Genomic DNA, 20072 nt, shown 5'->3' on the forward strand with positions numbered 1-20072 from the left:
AACCAGGATCTCTAGTGGCACAGTTAGCACTGCGATGCAGTGCCTTAGACCACTGCGCCACTCAGGAGTTGTCATGCTGGAATACCCATCCACGACCCATTTTCAATGCCCTGGCTGAGGGAAGGAGGTTCTCACCCAAGATTTGACGGTACATGGCCCCGTCCATTGTCCCTTTGATGCGGTGAAGTTGTCCTGTCCCCTTAGCAGAAAAACACCCCCAAATCATAATGTTTCCACCTCCATGTTTGACGGAGGGGATGGTGTTCTTGGGGTCATAGGCAGCGTTCCTCCTCCTCCAAACACGGCGAGTTGAGTTGATGCCAAAGAGCTCAATTTTGGTCTCATCTGACCACAACACTTTCACCCAGTTCTCCTCTGAATCATTCAGATGTTCATTGGCAAACTTCAGACGGCCCTGTATATGTGCTTTCTTGAGCAGGGATACCTTGCAGGCGCTGCAGGATTTCAGTCCTTCACGGCATAGTGTGTTACCAATTGTTTTCTTGGTGACTATGGTCCCAGCTGCCTTGAAATCATTGACAAGATCCTCCCGTGTAGTTCTGGGCTGATTCCTCACCGTTCTCATGATCATTGCAACTCCACGAGGTGAGATCTTGCATGGAGCCCCAGGCCGAGGGAGATTGACAGTTCTTTTGTGTTTCTTCCATTTGCGAATAATCACACCAACTGTTGTCACCTTCTCACCAAGCTGCTTGGCGATGGTCTTGTAGCCCATTCCAGCCTTGTGTAGGTCTACAATCTTGTCCCTGACATCCTTGGAGAGCTCTTTGGTCTTGGCCATGGTGGAGAGTTTGGAATCTGATTGATTGATTGCTTCTGTGGACAGGGGTATTTTATACAGGTAACAAACTGAGATTAGGAGCACTCCCTTTAAGAGTGTGCTCCTAATCTCAGCTCGTTACCTGTATAAAAGACACCTGGGAGCCAGAAATCTTTCTGATTGAGAGGGGGTGAAATACTTATTTCCCTCATTAAAATGCAAATCAATTTATAACATTTTTGACATGCGTTTATTTTTATTTTTTTGTTGTTATTCTGTCTCTCACTGTTCAAATAAACCTACTATTAAAATTATAGACTGATCATTTCTTTGTCAGTGGGCAAACTTACAAAATCAGCAGGGGATCAAAAACTTTTTTCCCTCACTGTATGTGTATATATATATATATATTATAGTACAAGTCAAAAGTTTGGACACACCTACTCATTCAAGGTTTTTTCTTTATTTTTACTATTTTCTACATTGTAGAATAATAGTGAAGACATCAAAACTATGAAATAACACATATGGAATCATGTAATAACCAAACAATTGTTAAACAAATCAAAATATATTTTAGGTTTTAGATTCTTCAAATAGCCACCCTTTGCCTTGATGACAGCTTTGCACACTCTTGGCATTCTCTCTGACAGCTGATGAAACTGTGGGTTTGCACAACTGAAGAAGTTCTGGACAAACTGTCAGAAAGCGTCTCAGGGAAGCTCATCTGCGTGCTTGCCGTCCTCACCAGGGTCTTGACCTGACTGCAGTTCGGCGTCGTAACTGACTTCAGTGGACAAATGCTCACCTTTGATGGCCACTGGCACACTGGAGTGTGCTCTTCACGGATGAATCCTGGGCAGATGGCGTTCTGTGGGCGAGCGGTTTGCTGATGTCAATGTTGTGAACAGAGTGCACCATTGTGGCTGTGTGGTTATGGTATGGGTAGAAAATAGTAAAAATAAAGCATAAGCAAACAGGAAAACGCTCATCAAGAGAAGGCACTCCTAGTTGCCAGGGTCGTTAATGCAGGGTAACTTAATTCCATTTTACCTCATTTCTACCAGCATGTTAAATGTGCAACCAGAGGAAAAATAACTCTAGACCACATTTACTCCACACACAGAGATGTGTACAAAGCTCTCCCACGCCCTCCATTTTGCAAATCTGACCATAATTATATCCTCCTGATTACTGCATACAACCAAAAAGTAAAGCAGGAAGCACCAGTGACTCAGTCAATAAAGAAGTGGTCAGATGACGCAGATGCTAAGCAACAGGGTTGTTTTGCTAGCACACACTGGACTATGTTCCGGAATTCTTCCGATGGCATTGAGGAGTAAACCACATCAGTCACTGGCTTCATCAATAAGTGCATTGATGACGTCATCCCCACAGTGACCGTATGTACATACTCCAACCAGAAGCCATGGATTATAGGCATCCGCACTGAGCTAAAGGGTAGAGCTGCCGCTTTCAAGGAGCGGGACTAACCCGGACGCTTATAAGAAATCCCGCTATGCCCTCCGACGAACCATCAAACAGGCAAAGTGTCAATACAGGACTAAGATTGAATCGTACTACACCAGCTCAGACACTCGTCGCATGTGGCAGGGCTTGCAAACTATTACAGACTACAAAGGGAAGCACAGCCGCGAGCTTCCCAGTGACACGAGTCTACCAGATGAGCTAAATTACTTCTATGCTTGCTCCGAGGCAAGTAACACTGAAACATGCATGAGAGCATCAGCTGTTCTGGACCACTGTGTGATCACACTCTCCGTAGCCGATGTGAGTAAGACCTTTAAACAGGTCAACATTCACAAGGCCGCAGGGCCAGACGGATTACCAGGACATATACTTAGAGCATGCGATGACCAACTGGCAAGTGTCTTCACTGACATTTTCAACCTGTCCCTGACTGAGTCTATAATACCAACATGTTTCAAGCAGACCACCATAGTCCCTGTGCCCAAGAACACTAAGGTAACCTGCCTAAATGACTACAGACCAGTAGCACTCACGTCTGTAGCAATGAAGTGCTTTGAAAGGCTGGTCATGGCTCACATCAACACCATTATCCCAGAAACCCTAGACCCACTCCAATTTGCATACCGCCTCAACAGATCCACAGATGATGCAATCTCTATGGCACTCCACACAGCCCTTTCCCACCTGGACAAAAGGAACACCTACGTGAGAATGCTATTAATTGACTACAGCTCAGTGTGCAACACCATAGTGCCCTCAAAGCTCATCACTAAGCTAAGGACCCTGGGACTAAACACCTCCCTCTGCAACTGGATCCTGGACTTCCTGACAGGCCGCCCCCAGGTGGTAAGGGCAGGTAACAACACATCTGCCACGCTGATCCTCAACACGGGGGCCCCTCAGGGGTGCATGCTCAGTCCCCTCCTATACTCCCTGTTCACCTACGACTGCATGGACAGCCACGACTCCAACACCATCAATAAGTTTGCCGACAACCCAACAGTGGTAGGCCTGATCACCGACAACGATGAGACAGCCTATAGGGAGGAGGTCAGAGACCTGGCCGTGTGGTGCCAGGTTAACAACCTCTCCCTCAACGTGATCAAGACAAAGGAGATGATTGTGGAGAACATGAAAAGAAGAGCATGCCTCCATTCTCATCAATGGGGCTGTAGTGGAGCAGGTTGAGAGCTGCAAGTTCCTTGGTGTCCACATCACCAACAAACTATCATGGTCCAAACACACCAAGACAGTTGTGAAGAGGGTATGACAAAGCCTATTCCCCCTCAGGAGACTGAAAAGACTTGGCATGGGTCCTCAGATCCTCAAAAAGTTCTACAGCTGCACCATCTAGAGCATCCTGACTGGTTGCATCACTGCCTGGTATGGCAACTGCTCGGCCTCCGACCACAAGGCACTACAGAGGGAAGTGCGTACGGCCCAGTACATCACTGGGGCCAAGCTTCCTGCCATCCAGGACCTCTATACCAGGCGGTGCAGAGGAAGGCCCTAAAAATTGTCAAAGACTCCAGCCACCCTAGTCATAGACTGTTCTCTCACGGCAAGCGGTACCGGAGCGCCAAGTCTAGGTCCAAAAGGCTTCTTAACAGCTTCTACCTCCAAGCCATAAGACTCCTGAACAGCTAATCAAATGACTACCCGGACTATTTGCATTGTCTCTCTTTTTATTATCTATACATAGTCGAATTTAACTATACCTACATGTACATATTACCTCGACTAACCGGTGCCCCCGCACATTGACTCTGTACCGGTATTTTTCTTAAAGCTGCATTGTTGGTTAAGGGCTTGTATGTAAGCATTTCACTGAAAGCTCTACACCTGTTGTATTCGGCGCATGTGACAAATAACATGTTATTTTATTTTAAATAGTGTTAAATAAACACCTTATTGCTTCTCTCTTGTCATTTGCCGTGGCATATCAAGAACATCACAGTGAAACTTCAAATAGAACAGTAAACAAGTATTATTGCGTCATACCTGTGGTATATCGCTTCATATACACACGGCTGAAATGCTATTTTAGCCAATCAGCATTCAGGATCCAAACTCCCTGGTTTATAAAGTTAAATACAATATAGCCTACAGCCCAGCCGTACAATTCTCTAAAGAGTATTAAACGTTGCAAAATAGGCCCCTGATCAATTATATTATTGTATTTTTGAATCAAAGAGAACAAACTACCTCTCACTGTTTGATACTCCCTCCAGTACTCTTCTTTACAGTGAAACAAAAACAAAGCGGTTTTGTAATTCCTGTCGGTCACATTTAAAAGCACATTATCCCGTGACAGTGAGTCACAAATGATACCATACTCCCCATATAGTTCATGCTAGATTCCCACTATAGGGCCGACCCTAACCGTACTGATCTGGCTCTACTTTCTATTTTCCCCTTTGTCCTTTCCAGCAATTATGGTAACCAGGTTACCCAGTAAGTTTCAGCTCGGTAGTGTGAAAACGGTAATAGTGCACTATATGGAGAATAGGGTGTGTTACAAAGACGCAGCTGAACTCAGAAGGGGAAAGAGGGAGGGAGAGGGAGCGCGCGCGAGAGAGTGCTAAAGATTGAAATAAAGAGAAAGTCTGACCTCCAGATGACGTTGTAGACGGGGTCGAGACAGAGGCCGAAGCCCTGCAGGTCCTCCTGCTCTGAGTCGTTGAAGGTGCGGCAGCTGCCATCCAACTTGTTGATGAGCAGGCATTTAAAGGGAGGGGGCTCCGACACAGAGGTGGGGACTAAGCCTGGTCGGACACAAAGAAGAAAGGTTAATTAAAGGCTAATGCACTATTTTCATTGTGTGGAATTTTGAGGCTAAAATGGCATTGGACATCTTTATTGTTTAATCTAAATATTATATATTCTTGTGTGTAATATCTTCACACAAAATAAGACATTTCCACATAAAGAGGTTTTGAGTAAAGGACCAATCCTAACTTGCATGTGAATCATACATTTCTGTCAATGGAAGTTGTGCACAAGGCCTGTATTCACAAAGCATCTCAGAGTAGCAGTGCTATTGTAGGATCAGGTCCCACCTGTCCATGGAATCTCATTCATTAAGATCTACACTTCTAGATCAGCATTACTAATTTGAGACGCTTTATTAATATGAGTCCTGATCTCAGATTAAGGTTAGGACCTTAGTGAGCAGAGGGCGTGCAACTTACCGATGATGTCTTTGCTAGCGAAGATCTCGGAAGTAGCCAGGACGTGTGAGTTGATCAGGGCCTCGTCTATCCTCAGGAAGGTCTGGTCGCCGCTGGCCCCGATCCAGGTGGCCTTGCGGCCGTACTTGGCACCAATGTTGGGCATGGGGGAGGGCTTGGCGTTCCAGTAGGGCATGTCCAGGATTGGCCGACCCAGCTGCCCTTTCTGTGGAGACATGTATTTCATTTCAGTCCTTACAGTCATTTTAGTAATTTAGTCATGTCAGTCATCTTATTTAGAATGACTTACAAATCACCACATTCAACAAAAGTAGGTAAAACAACCATGATCAGACAACAAGACAGAGAAGAAAAGTCAGTATCCTCATTCTGTGGTCACCAGCATTTCAAATACGATACATTATTAATCTCTATGTATTCAATAAGAATTTAAGCAATGGACAAAGTAACATTGCAAAGATGTTACCATTACAACAAGGTCAATAAGGAAAACTAGGGGTTCTGGTTTGGGTTAGATACAATTCAATGGTTCTAGTTAATCAGGAAAACAAAGTCTGAGAGAAAAATCACATCTGTGTAAAAAAGTATTTGAAAAGGTAGAGGCATAGAGCTGCGTGGTGTACCGAGAAGCTGCCGAAGGTGAAGACCTGCCCGTCCATGAGGAGCACGGCCGTGTGGTTACTACCAGCTGTCACCTGGACACTCGGACCTGGGAGAGCCTGCACCAGTGTGGGAGATCCCCTACACAGACACATAGAAAGGGGGGAAAGAGAGAGAGAAATACAGAGTTAATACCCAGGTTCAAGGACAGCCTTTACTACCAAACTGTGAGGCTAAACATCAAGGGACTACATGATTGTACTGCATTATAAATTAAATGTATTTCTTTATCGTCTGTTTACTAATAATTTGTGTACGTGTGTGTCAGTAGTTACCTTAGGTTGACATCTCCGTGTCCAAGCTGACCATGCTGACCGTAGCCAAACGTATAGACATCCCCATTCTCCATCAGCACCACTACAGGACAGGACCAGAGAAAAACCCATTTCATAACATCATCATTACATGTTAAATACCACATAATATCACTTATCGCAATGTGTTGTGTACATTTAGCATATTCATCAGATGCCTATTGTCACGCCCTGACTCAGGGGACGCTTAAAAGTTGAGTCAGGGTGTGTATATTCTTTGTTGTGTGTTTTCTATGTTGAATACTCTAGTATGTGTGGATCTATGTTGGCCGGTGTGGTTCCCAATCAGAGGCAGCTGTCGCTCGTTGTCTCTGATTGGGGTCCATACTTAAGCAGCCTATTGGCACAGTCTAGATTACGGGGGCTATTGGTTCAGAGGGAGCAGGAGGTATTCGGTCAGAGGGAGGCGCTACAGGAGGCTAGAAGGGAGAAGGAAGGTGTAGAGGCACGGCGAGAGGAGCTGGTTAGGCAGCAGAAGGAACGGGGGTTAATAAAGGAACCCAGTCCTGCTCCTCGCACCAAGCAAGTGGTGCGTGTCGCCAGTCCAGTCCGGCCCGTTCCTGCTCCCCGCACCAAGCCAGTGGTGCGCGTCGCCAGCCCGGCCCGGCCTGTTCCTGCTCCTCGTACCAAGCCAGTGGTGCGCGTCGCCGGCCCGGCCTGTTCCTGCTCCTCGCACCAAGCCAGTGGTGCGCGTCGCCAGCCCGGCCCGACCCTGCTCCTCGCACCAAGCCAGTGGTGCGCGTCGCCAGCCCGGCCCGACCCTGCTCCTCGCACCAAGCCAGTGGTGCGCGTCGCCAGCCCGGCCCGACCCGGTCCTGCTCCTCGCACCAAGCCAATGGTGCGCGTCGCCAGTCCGGCCCGGCCCGTTCCTGCCCCTCGCACCAAGCCTGTGGTGCGTTTGTCCAGTCTGGCACGGCCCGTGCCCGTTCCACCGGTGCCTGGTCACTCCGGAGACAGAGCAGTCCGCTCCACCGGTGCCTGATCTAGTTCCGGTCAGCTGTTCCACTCCGGAGGCAGAGCAGTCCGCTCCACCGGTGCCTGAACCAGCTCCGGTCAGCTGCTCCACTCCGGAGCCAGAGCAGTACGCTCCACCGGTGCCCAGTCCAGCTCCGGTCAGCGGCTCCAGTCCAGACCATGACGTCAGCCCCTCTCCAGGTTCGGGGTCTCCCACACCAGGGTCCAGACAGGGCCTGGCGTATCGTGGGAGGAAGGAGAGGGGAAGTAGCGCGCCGAGGTCCAGACCAGACCAGGGGCGCAACAGGGAGGCGGAGAGTGAGAGGTCGTCACGCCCCAAGCCGGATCCGCCTCCGAGGCGGAAATGCCCACCCGGCCCCTACCCTGTTATGTTTGTTGTGCGGTCAGAGTCCGCACCTTTGGGGGGGGGGGGGGTACTGTCACGCCCTGACTCAGGGGACGCTTAAATGTTGAGTCAGGGTGTGTATATTCTTTGTTGTGCGTTTTCTATGTTGTATATACTAGTATGTGTGGATCTATGTTGGCCGGTGTGGTTCCCAATCAGAGGCAGCTGTCGCTCGTTGTCTCTGATTGGGGACCATACTTAAGCAGCCAATTGGCACAGTCTAGTTGTGGGATCTTGTTCCGTGTAAGGTATGTTGTTTATGTCTACCTTGGACTTCACGTCTCGTTTAGTTTGTTGTTTTGTCGTTGTGTTTATTCGGTATAATAAACATGTATGCATATCACGCTGCGCCTTGGTCCGTCCTTCAACAAACGTGACACCTATCAACCTGATGGTGTGCAAACATGAGCACCAACACTTGATAAATAGTGCATAAACTATTGTAAAGGATTAATTGCATGTAGAAATATTTGTGGAAATATACCGAACAAAACTATAAATGCAACATGTAAAGTGTTGGTTCCATGTTTTATGAGCTGAAATAAAAGACCCCAGAAATGTTCCATATGGTTTATTTCTCTAAGATTTTGTCAACAAATGTGGTTACATCCCTGTTAGTGAGCATTTCTCCTTTGCCAAGATAATCCATCCACCTGACCGGTGTGGCATATCATGAAGCTGATTAAACAGCATGATCATTACACAGGTGCATCTTGTGCTGGAGCCAAAACAAAAGGCCACTCTAAAATGTGCAGTTTTGTCACACAACACAATGCCAGTTTTGAGGGAGAGTGCAATTGGCATGCTGACTGCAGGAATGTCCACCAGAGCTGTTGCCAGATAATTGAATGTTCATTTCTATATCATAAGCCACCTCCAACGTCATTTTAGAGAATGTGGCAGCACGTCCAACCGGCCTCACTACCGCAGGAACACAACCGCAGGAACTCTACATCCGACTTCTTCACCTGCGGGATCATCTGAGACCAGCCACCCGGACAGCTGACGAAACTCTGGGGTTGCACAACTGTGGGTTTTTGCACAACTTAATTTCTGCACAAACTGTCAGAAACTGTCTCAGGGAAGCTCACCTGGTCGTCCTCACTAGGGTCTTGAGCTGACTGCAGTTTGGCGTCTTAACCAACTTCAGGGGGCAAATGCTCACCTTCGATGGCCACTGACACGCTGGAGAAGTGTGCTCTTCACGGATTAATCCCAGTTTCAACTGTACCGGACAGACAGCAGATAGCATGTATGGCGTTGTGTGGGTGAGCGGTTTGCTGATGTCAACTTTGTGAACAGAGTGCCCCATGGTGGGGTTATGGTATAGGCAGGCATAAGCTATGGACAACAAACAAAATTGCATTTTATCGATGGCAATTTTTTAATGCACAGATATACTGTGACGAGATCCTGAGGCCCATTGTCGTGCCATTCATCCGCTGCCATCCCCTCATGTTTCACCATGATAATGCACGGCCCCATCTGTACACAATTCCTGGAAGCTGAAAATGTCCCAGTTCTTCCATGGCTTGCAAACTCACCAGACATGTCACCCTTTGAGCATGTTTGGGATGCTCTGGATTGACGTGTATGACAGTGTGTTCCAGTTCCCGCAAATATCCAGCAACTTTGCACAGCCATTGAAGAGGAGTGGGACAACATTCCACATGCCACAATCAACAGCATGATCAACTCTATACACTGCATGAGGCAAATGGTGGTCACACCAGATACTGACTGGTTTTCTGATCCACGCCCTTACTTTTTTTTTGAAGGTATCTGTGACCAACAGACGTATATCTGTATTCCCACTCATGTGAAATCCATTGATTAGGGCCTATTGAATTTATTTCAATTGACTGATTTCCTTATATGAAATGTAACTCAGTCAAATCTTTGAAATTGTTGCATGTTGCATTTATTTAAAAAAATAAGTTTACATACACCTTAGCCAAATACATTTAAACTCAGTTTTTCACAATTCCTGACATTTAATCCTAGTAAAAATTCCCTGTCTTAGGTCAGTTAGGATCACCACTTTATTTAAAGAATGTGAAATGTCAGAATAATACACTGCTCAAAAAAAATAAAGGGAACAATAAAATAACACATCCTAGATCTGAATGAATGAAATAATCTTATTAAATACTTTTTTCTTTACGTAGTTGAATGTGCTGACAACAAAATCACACAACAATTATCAATGGAAATCAAATTTATCAACCCATGGAGGTCTGGATTTGGAGTCACCCTCAAAATTAAAGTGGAAAACCACACTACAGGCTGATCCAACTTTGATGTAATGTCCTTAAAACAAGTCAAAATGAGGCTCAGTAGTGTGTGTGGCCTCCACGTGCCGGTATGACCTCCCTACAATGCCTGGGCATGCTCCTGATGAGGTGGCGGATGGTCTCCTGAGGGATCTCCTCCCAGACCTGGATTAAAGCATCCGCCAACTCCTGGACAGTCTGTGGTGCAATGTGGCGTTGGTGGATGGAGCGAGACATGATGTCCCAGATGTGCTCAATTGGATTCAGGTCTGGGGAACGGGCGGGCCAGTCCATAGCATCAATGCCTTCCTCTTGCAGGAACTGCTGACACACTCCAGTCACATGAGGTCTAGCATTGTCTTGCATTAGGAGGAACCCAGGGCCAACCGCACCAGCATATGGTCTCACAAGGGGTCTGAGGATCTCATCTCGGTACCTAATGGCAGTCAGGCTACCTCTGGCGAGCACTTGGAGGGCTGTGCGGCCCCCCAAAGAAATGCCACCCCAAACCATGACTGACCCACCGCCAAACTGGTCATGCTGGAGGATGTTGCAGGCAGCAGAACGTTCTCCACGGCGTCTCCAGACTCTGTCACGTCTGTCACGTGCTCAGTGTGAACCTGTTTTCATCTGTGAAGAGCACAGGGCGCCAGTGGCGAATTTGCCAATCTTGGTGTTCTCTGGCAAATGCCAAAGGTCCTGCACGGTGTTGGGCTGTAAGCACAACCCCCACCTGTGGACGTCGGGCCCTCATACCACCCTCATGGAGTCTGTTTCTGACCGTTTAAGCAGACACATGCACATTTGTGGCCTGCTGGAGGTTATTTTGCAGGGATCTGGCAGTGTTCCTCCTGCTCCTCCTTGCACAAAGGTGGAGGTAGCAGTCCTGCTGCTGGGTTGTTGCCCTCCTACGGCCTCCTCCACGTCTCCTGATGTACTGGCCCGTCTCCTGGTAGTGCCTCCATGCTCTGGACACTACGCTGACAGACACAGCAAACCTTCTTGCCACAGCTCGCATTGATGTGCCATCCTGGATGAGCTGCACTACCTGAGCCACTTGTGTGGGTTGTAGACTCCGTCTCATGCTACCACTAGAGTGAAAGCACTGCCAGCATTCAAAAGTGACCAAAACATCAGCCAGGAAGCATAGGAACTGAGAAGTGGTCTGTGGTCACCACCTGCAAAACCAGTCCTTTATTGGGGGTGTCTTGCTAATTGCCTATAATTTCCACCTGTTGTCTATTCCATTTGCACAACAGCATGTGAAATGTATTGTCAATCAGTGTTGCTTCCTAAGTGGACAGTTTGATTTCACAGAAGTGTGATTGACTTGGAGTTACATTGTGTTGTTTAAGTGTTCCCTTTATTTTTTTGAGCAGTGTAGTAGAGCAAATTATTTATTTATTTCATCACATTCCCAGTGGGTCAGAAGTTTACATACACTCAATTAGTATTTAGTAGCATTGCCTTTAAATTGTTTAACTTGGATCAAACGTTTCAGGTAGCCTTCCACAAGCTTCCCACAATAAGTTGGGTGAATTTTGGCCCATTCCTCCTGACAGAGCTGGTGTAACTGAGTCAGGTTTGTAGGCCTCCTTGCTCGCACAAACTTTTTCAGTTCTGCCCACACATTTTCTATAGGATTGAGGTCAGGGCTTTGTGATGGCCACTCCAATACCTTGACTTTGATGTCCTTAAGCCATTTTGCCACAACTTTGGAAGTATGCTTGGGGTCATTGTCCATTTGGAAGACACATTTGTGACCAAGCTTTAACTTCCTGACTTATGTCTTGAGATGTTGCTTCAATATATCCACATAATTTTCCTTCCTCATGATGCCATCTATTTTGTGAAGTCCACCAGTCCCTTCTGCAACAAAGCACCCCCACAGCATGATACTGCCACCCCCGTGTTTCACAGTTGGGATGGTGTTCTTCGGCTTGCAAGGCTCCCCCTTTTTCCTCCAAACATAACGATGTTCATTATGGCCAAACAGTTCTGTTTTTGTTTCATCAGACCAGAGGACATTTCTCCAAAAAGTATGATCTTTGTCCCCACATGCAGTTGCAAACCATAGTCTGGCTTTTTTATGGCGGTTTTGGAGCAGTGGCTTCTTCCTTGCTGAGTGGCCTTTCAGGTTATGTCGATATAGGACTTGTTTTACTGTGGCTATAGATACTTTTGTACCTGTTTCCTCCAGCATCTTCACAAGGTCCTTTGCTGTTGTTCTGGGATTGATTTGCACTTTTCACACCAAAGTACGTTAATCTGTAGGAGACAGAACGCGTCTCCTTCCTGAGCGGTATGACGGCTGCGTGGTCCCATGGTGTTTATACTCGCATACTATTGTTTGTACAGATGAATGTGGTATCTTCAGGCGTTTGGAAATTGCTCCCAAGGATGAACCATACTTGTGGAGGTCTACAATAATTTTTCTGAGGTCTTGGCTGATTTCTTTTGATTTTCCCATGATGTCAAGCTAAGAGGCACTGAGTTTGAAGGTAGGCCTTGAAATACATCCACAGGTACACCTCCAATTGACTCAAATGATGTCAATTAGCCTATCAGAAGCTTCTAAAGCCATGACATCATTTTCTGAAAATTTCCAAGCTGTTCAAAGGCACAGTCAACTTAGTGTATGTAAACTTCTGACTTCAACTATATTTGTTTAGATAGAGTCAATTGTATGTTTTGTATAATTCTACAAAGTCCTAGAAAAAATGTAGACCTCTAGCCTATCTTAATTTCCCTTACAATAAAAACATTACAGTGTAATCCATTTGATCAACTCTATTTGTAGATTTGATTAGTAATAGAGTTATAGTAATTAATAAAGTCCAGTTACAGGTTATTTAGACAAAGTAGAAACGGAAAAGATAAACATATAACCAGCCAGGTGCACAGGTGAAATTATTTGCAGTATTGCTAAACAAAAGTACCAGATCATGAATTGTAAAGGATGAATTGCATAAATAAATATTTGTGGAAATATATTCATGACAAGATACAATATAAGTATTTTGTTGATTGTAATCGACACTGTATTGTGCACTTATATGCGTGCATTTAAGCATGAATCAATCTTGTCGTGTCTTTATGCTTCGGGTCCACAGTCAGCACACAGCTTTGGGGCTTTGTGTGCGCAAGCCCCACAAACAAATCGGTTGCACTGCACACAGTTTTCTTGGGCCTTGTTAAGTGTGCAGGTGTCGCATAATCTCTCTGAAGCTGTTGCGTGAAATGGTATCTCTGAAAAAGTCCACCCCTTACCTATCAAACCAAAATGACTCCACATCCAAACTCTTTCCGCCGTATGCCCCGCGGACATACAAGAGTGCAATAAATGCTTAGAGTTCATCCATAGACATGTCCCACGTACTGTTTCCTTTTCTGTACGTATGAGCAACATCTCTGATGTGCTTCAACATCTGCATGTCACATAAACTCGTCATACTTTTCTACCAAACCGTGCCATCCCTCCCAGACTGTCTCACCGTGGCAGTTGGGATCATTATCTCAGTTGGCTCTGTTCTGGTTTTTCTGCAGCGAGGCTCAGGCATCGGAGGCGGAGGCTCGAAGTAAACATCAGAATCAGATGAAGACTTTTATATCCAATCCTCCATCCGACTTAAACTCATCTAAATTCTGCAGCATTTGCAATGCTGTCAGTGCGTCTATTCGTTTGGTTCGGCTTGACATTGTGAACTACACACATTGTATGTTGTACTCAGTGTCTGATTTGACTCTGAGGGGAATTATATACCATTTCCAGCCTTTCATAATAAAATAATTAGACTGTCCACAACGCCCACAATTCCTCATCATTACACTAGTGTTCTAAATTCAATCATCCCCTTCACCCCTAACAGTTCATTGAAGCCATTCATCTATTGACGACAGAATATAATATTTTAATTTTATTATGTTACTAGTTTTTGCTTAGTAGCCAGAGCAATGCTGCCGTTCGAGTGGTCATGTGCTGAATGCATGGACAGCACAGCTATTATTGGAAAAAGTAAAATTTGTAAATAGAGCTGCACCTCTTGAATTTTGAGTTATTTGACAAAAGTAAGTGTCATAGAAACAGCAGAATATGCTCTTTCTGATACTATATAGAAATCTAAATGTTTGCGGATTTGATAAAGTGATGCTCAATTTCCCTGCATCTGTCAATTACAAGATGCGCCCATGTCTTTTTGTTCAATTTGACAACTGATAGGCCTAATATTGTCACTCATCAGATTGTCAATTTAATATTGTCTATAGGCTAACTCTTATTATGTGTAAAATTCATTTTGGTATAGTTTAGGTGTAGTTTTGATGGTCCGGCTATACAGGCTGACTGGCATTGTTTGTTTCCCACTTAGAAAGAGTCAAGGATATGTTTGCATTATTCTAAAGGCATACTGCAACACATATAATGTTTAATTTCCCTTACAATACATTTGATTAGTCATATAGTTACAGTAATAAAACAGTCCTGTAAGCTTATTTTTACAAAGTAAAACATAAAAGAGAATGGTATCAACCGCAAGGTGCGGTCAAAATTCTTACCATGAGCTCCAACACTCACTTCAAATCAAATCAAATCAAATTGAATTGGTCACATGCGCCGAATACAACAGGTGCAGACATTACAGTGAAATGCTTACTTACAGCCCTTAACCAACAGTGCATTTATTTTAAACAAAAAAAAAGTAAAAATAAAACAACAACAAAAAAAGTGTTGAGAAAAAAAAGAGCAGAAGTAAAATAAAGTGACAGTAGGGAGGCTATATATACAGGGGGGTACCGTTGCAGAGTCAATGTGCGGGGGCACCGGCTAGTTGAGGTAGTTGAGGTAATATGTACTTGCGACTGTGAGTCCTAAAATGCAGAGCCTATTGATGGAGTATTTTTCAAATCTGTTCCATTGTTTGCTAGCTGGTTAGCTAGCTCTGTCTCATTGACCACCAATACAAATGCTGCTAAAGGAAGCTAGCTAGCCAGGTAATATAACATGTTTTCTCCAAATGTATGTTAGCTAGCTAAGTTAGCTTGATTATGAATACAACTCTCATCTGCTGTCGATAGAAGGATATGACTTAAGAGCACTAGTTTGGTCCAAAAGTTAGCAGCTTTGACCGCATGTGGATGGTGCATTCACAGCCATCCAGTGGCTAGCCACACTACAAACGTCATTTTACCAAGTTCCTGTGAAGCAATTGTAATGAGTCCGCCACATACCCAAGAGTCTTCTGATTAGCAATGGTTAGTTTGTGTTTAATTTCATTGTGTATTAGAACACAGTTTGATATCATTCTCAGGGGTTTTCTCAAATAGTTTGAATGGGGAATTGAGTTTCCCGGGGAAATGTTGACCGAGGTAGCAACAGTAACAAAAGGGGCGGGGCTTAGTGAAGGGTAAATTCCTTTAACAGTTTTTATTGAAATACCTTTATGACCTGTGGTTATTTGATATGTGGCCAGAAAACACTCATCAACACAGTCTTCCTCTTGTGATCAAAGACCACCGAAGAAGAGATCAAAGAAGAAGCAGGGAGTGAGTGACAGGAAGTGGCCGGGGGACCTACCTGAATGGTGGAAGCCGCAGCTGACCTGCACAGCTGTCATCTCGCAGTCGAAATGCACCACCCTCGGGGGGTAGGTGGTGATCTTATGGGGGTCCTTCTCCACTCGCTCGCTGCTCCCGTCTGTAAAGGTGAACAGGCCATCAGTCAGGTGGAGAGGGGGAAGGAGGGAGCAGGCAGGAGAGAGAGAGGGTAGGGGTTAAGAAAGAGGGAGAGAACTCCGTTTGCAGCTTCAGAGATGGGTGTCTTAGGATCGGAACACCGACAGTCCTGGAGAAGGAAGCTGGAATAAGCAAGTGATTCCAAGAAAAAAAGAAGGGAGAGAAGGAAGGAAAGGTAATGAAGGCATGTGAAAAGAAGGTAAAAAAGAAGGTAAAAAAACTCTCCAAACCTCAAACAGAGCAGGACCTTTCTTTTTGTGGGGGTTGTTTCAATTGCTCCATGCTCAATTTCAATGTGGCGTATCACTTGCAGGTGCCTATGACGCCTAACTACACAGCAACATAATCCAGGGCTTAGTGCAGTTCTTTCCAGCTGAATGTATTTTTAAAAAGTTCTGAAAATACTGTCATACCTGTTCTGTATAAAAGTTTAATGTGAATTTAGGGGGCCATTGGCTTTCATAGGATTCTTATTGTTTCAGAGGTCATAGTGATTGGTGAGAGGAACAGGGAGGATGAAGGCCCATGCATTACAGTGAACATAGAACGGTGTTTATTGATCCCATCTTATACCACGGACTGACATGCTATGGTCTTCCTCATTTTATAAACTAAGTAACAAACTAACTAACTGCTGGAATAGTCAGCATATACCTCACACACCAGTCCATGGACCAGGGTTCTGTTGGATAGGGTTGAATAATTGGCCTGACTGAATGAGTCCAATGGGGTTGGAGAGACATTGCTCTCTAGAGTATAGAGTAACTTTTCAAGAGGAGTGCAAAAATAGGGGTACAAGAACACACCCTCTCCCCTTGATGCTTTACCTCTATAGTAGCATAATATCCTATATTTGACCTTTAAGAGACATTCTTCAGAAAATCTATACTCCCTCAGTATTATTTTCTATTCAATATCAATACCTACACATTCCCCTGCTCTCAACCTCAGAACCATCAGTTGTGGGGGAGAAATTAGGGTAGAAGAGGGAAAGATCTTAGTATAGAATAATCCTAATGGGTAAACCAGTTTGACGTATTATTAATCCCGATTAAGAATAGTGGGACTGTGGTATCTTTTACATCTTCCATCTGCATTTTCCTCTACAGCATCTTAAAGCTGCAATATGTTACTTTTAGGGCAACCCGACCAAATTCACATAGGAAAGTATTTGTATTTGTATTTGTTATGGATCCCCATTAGTGGCTGCCAAGGCAGCAGCTACTCTTCCTGGGGTCCAGCAAAATTAAGGCAGTTTTACATTTTAAAAACATCACAATACATTCATAACAGATTTCACAACATATTAAGTGTGCCCCCTCAGGCCTCTACTCTACTACCACATATCTATAACACAAAATCCATGTGTACATGTGTGTATAGTGCGTATGTTATCGTGTGTTTACATGCATGTGTCTATGTTTGTGTTGCTTCACAGTCCCCACTGTTCCATAAGGTGTATTTGTATCTGTTTTTAAATCAAATTTTACTGCTGGCATGAGTTACTTGATGTGGAATAGAGTTCCATGTAGTCATGGCTCTATGTAGTACTATGCACCTCCCATAGTCTGTTCTTGACTTGGGGACTGTGAAGAGACCTCTGGAGGCATGTCTTGTGGGGTATGCATGGGAGTCTGAGCTGTGTGCCTGTAGTTCAAACAGACAGCTGTCAATATCTCTCACAAATACAAGTAGTGATGAAGTCAATCTCTCCTCAACTTTGAGCCAGGAGAGATTGACATGCATATTATTCATGTTAGCTCTCTGTGTACATCCAAGGGCCAGCCGTGCTGCACTGTTCTGAGCCAATTGCAATTTTCCTAAGTCCCTCTTTGTGGCACCTGACCACACGACTGAACAGCAGTCCAGGTGCGACAAAACTAGGGCCTGTAGGACCTGCCTTGTTGATAGTGCTGTTAAGAATGCAGAGCAGCGCTTTATTATACAGACTTCTCCCCATCCTAGCTACTGTTGTATCAATATTTTTTGACCATGACAGTTTACAATCCAGGGTTACTCCAAGCAATTTAGTCTCCTCAACTTGCTCAATTTCCACATTATTAATTACAAGATTTAGTTGAGGTTTAGGGTTTAGAAAATGATTTGTCCCAAATACAATATTTTACATTTTTGGAATATTTAGGACTAACTTATTCCTTGCCACCCATTATGAAACTAACTGTATCTCTTTTTTAAGTGTTGCTGTCATTTCAGTCGCTGTGGTAGCTGATGTGTATAGTGTTGAGTCATCCGCTTACATGGACACACTGGCTTTACTCAAAGCATGTCGTTAGTTAAGATTGAAAAAAGTAAGGGGCCTAGACAGCTGCCCTGGGGAATTCCTGATTCTACCTGGATTATGTTGGAGAGGCTTCCATTAAAGAACACCCCCTGTGTTCTGTTAGACAGGTAACTCTTTATCCACAATATAGCAGGGGGTGTAAAGCCATAACACATACGTTTTTCCAGCAACAGACTATGATCGATAATGTCAAAAGCTGCACTGAAGTATAACAAAACATCCCCCACAATATTTTTATCATCAATTTCTCTCAGCCAATCATCAGTCATTTGTGTAAGTGCTGTGCTTGTTGAATGTCCTTCCCTATAAACGTGCTGAAAGTATGTTGTCAATTTGTTTACTGTGAAATAGCATTTTATCAAACACAATTTTTTCCAAAAGTTTACTAACGGTTGGTAGGCTGATTGGTCGGCTATTTGAGCCAGTAAAGGGGGCTTTACTATTCTTAGTACAGGCCTGAGGGCACACGCTTTCTAGCAGCCTTAAATTAAAGATATGGCAAATAGGAGTGTCAATATTGTCCGCTATTATCCTAAGTAGTTTTCCATCCAAGTTGTCAGACCCCGGTGGTTTGTCATTGTTGATCGACAATCATCTTTTCAACCTCTTCCACACTTACTTTACGGAATTCAAAATTACAATGCTTGTCTTTCATAATTTGGTCAGATATACTTGAATGTGTAGTGTCAGTGTTTGTTGCTGGTATGTCATGCCTAAGTTTGCTAATCTTGCCAATGAAAAAAAATAATTAAAGTAGTTGGCAATATCAGTGGGTTTTGTGATGAATGAGCCATCTGATTCAATGAATGATGGAGCTTAGTTTGTCTTTTTGGCCAAAATCTCATTTAAGGTGATCCAAAGCTTTTTACTGTCATGCTTTATGTCATTTATCTTTGTTTCATAGTGTAGTTTCTTCTTATTTTTATTCAGTTTAGTCACATGATTTCTCAATTTTCAGTACGTTTGTGAGTTATAGATGTGAGTTATAGATCTGTAATTCTCATTGAAAGCAAGTCTAAGAACTGGTGGATCTGTTCTATGTGCGCTATTTCTATGTTTCCAGTTCTTAAATTTAGTTTTTTCGTCTTCTCCTTTTGGTTTTGTACACCAGCTTCAAAAAGCTGAAAATACAAAATGTTTGGTTATTGAAAAGATACAGTATTTCACAGGGGTTTAGATGGTACAATGATTCTCCACACTATAGATTACTTGTTCTGTCACAAACTGAAATTAGGAGAACTACTAGAATTTTAGCAACCAGGAAATGGCACAGCATATTGCACCTTTAATTTGTTGCTTCCAAATATAACTACAGGGCACATAAACCATCTATTTATACCAATTAGTGATTATCCATGAAGGATATTTTAAATGTGCCCTGTTCGGATAAAAAAAAGACTTAAATCATTTCATTTGTGGCTATAAATACTAATTTGAAAGCCTCCACCGACGTCTAGGATGACATGAAATAAGCGCAATCGGTGTCGGAAGTCTATCCGTCACAACTTCTCTTCTCTCCTTACTGATCTATCAATCCCATAATATAGTCTGCTTGTTGTTTGAGGCGAGGCGCTTTGACAACGCCTGCAGTTTCACCTGCATCTAATTATGCTGTGTCAGTCGACGGCCGCTGTAAGAAATCTACTCTGCTGCTTAGAGAGTGTTGTTCAATCGAGTTGGACTGTGATATAGATTTTTATTTAACAAAAGTAGTGTCGCCGTCCAAGGACTCTAGTGCCAAAGCAAAAGAAGAATTAACTTAATAGACTCCCAATTGTTTCTTATTCTCTCTCCTTCGGTTTGTCTTTTGTATTTATACTAATGCACCAGAGAGAGGAAACCTATTTAGAAGGGATCTTTACTTAAAGGGGCAATCTGCAGTTCAAAAACTTGCAAAGCGGTCACCACGCCACTGTTTCGGTACACATCTGGGGGATGGGGCTGGATAAATGTAACCACTGTCAAATTCA

General features: G+C 44.1%; 1 protein-coding gene across 1 annotated transcript in view; it reads right to left on the bottom strand.

Moving 5' to 3' along the window:
- LOC311129664 (E3 ubiquitin-protein ligase MYCBP2-like) overlaps nucleotides 1-20072 on the bottom strand; it is a 319573-nt gene that overhangs the window by 167144 nt on the left and 132357 nt on the right. Inside the window, exons 18-22 of the mRNA XM_084162035.1 lie at nucleotides 15643-15762; nucleotides 6399-6480; nucleotides 6087-6204; nucleotides 5464-5668; nucleotides 4884-5037 (exon numbers count right to left, since the gene is read on the bottom strand). Of these exons, the coding sequence (XP_084018161.1) occupies nucleotides 4884-5037; nucleotides 5464-5668; nucleotides 6087-6204; nucleotides 6399-6480; nucleotides 15643-15762 (679 nt within the window). The remainder of the gene's footprint in view (nucleotides 1-4883; nucleotides 5038-5463; nucleotides 5669-6086; nucleotides 6205-6398; nucleotides 6481-15642; nucleotides 15763-20072) is intronic.

The sequence above is a fragment of the Coregonus lavaretus genome (assembly GCF_964263955.1).
Source record: "Coregonus lavaretus genome assembly, chromosome: 5".
Classification (NCBI taxonomy): Eukaryota; Metazoa; Chordata; class Actinopteri; order Salmoniformes; family Salmonidae; genus Coregonus; species Coregonus lavaretus.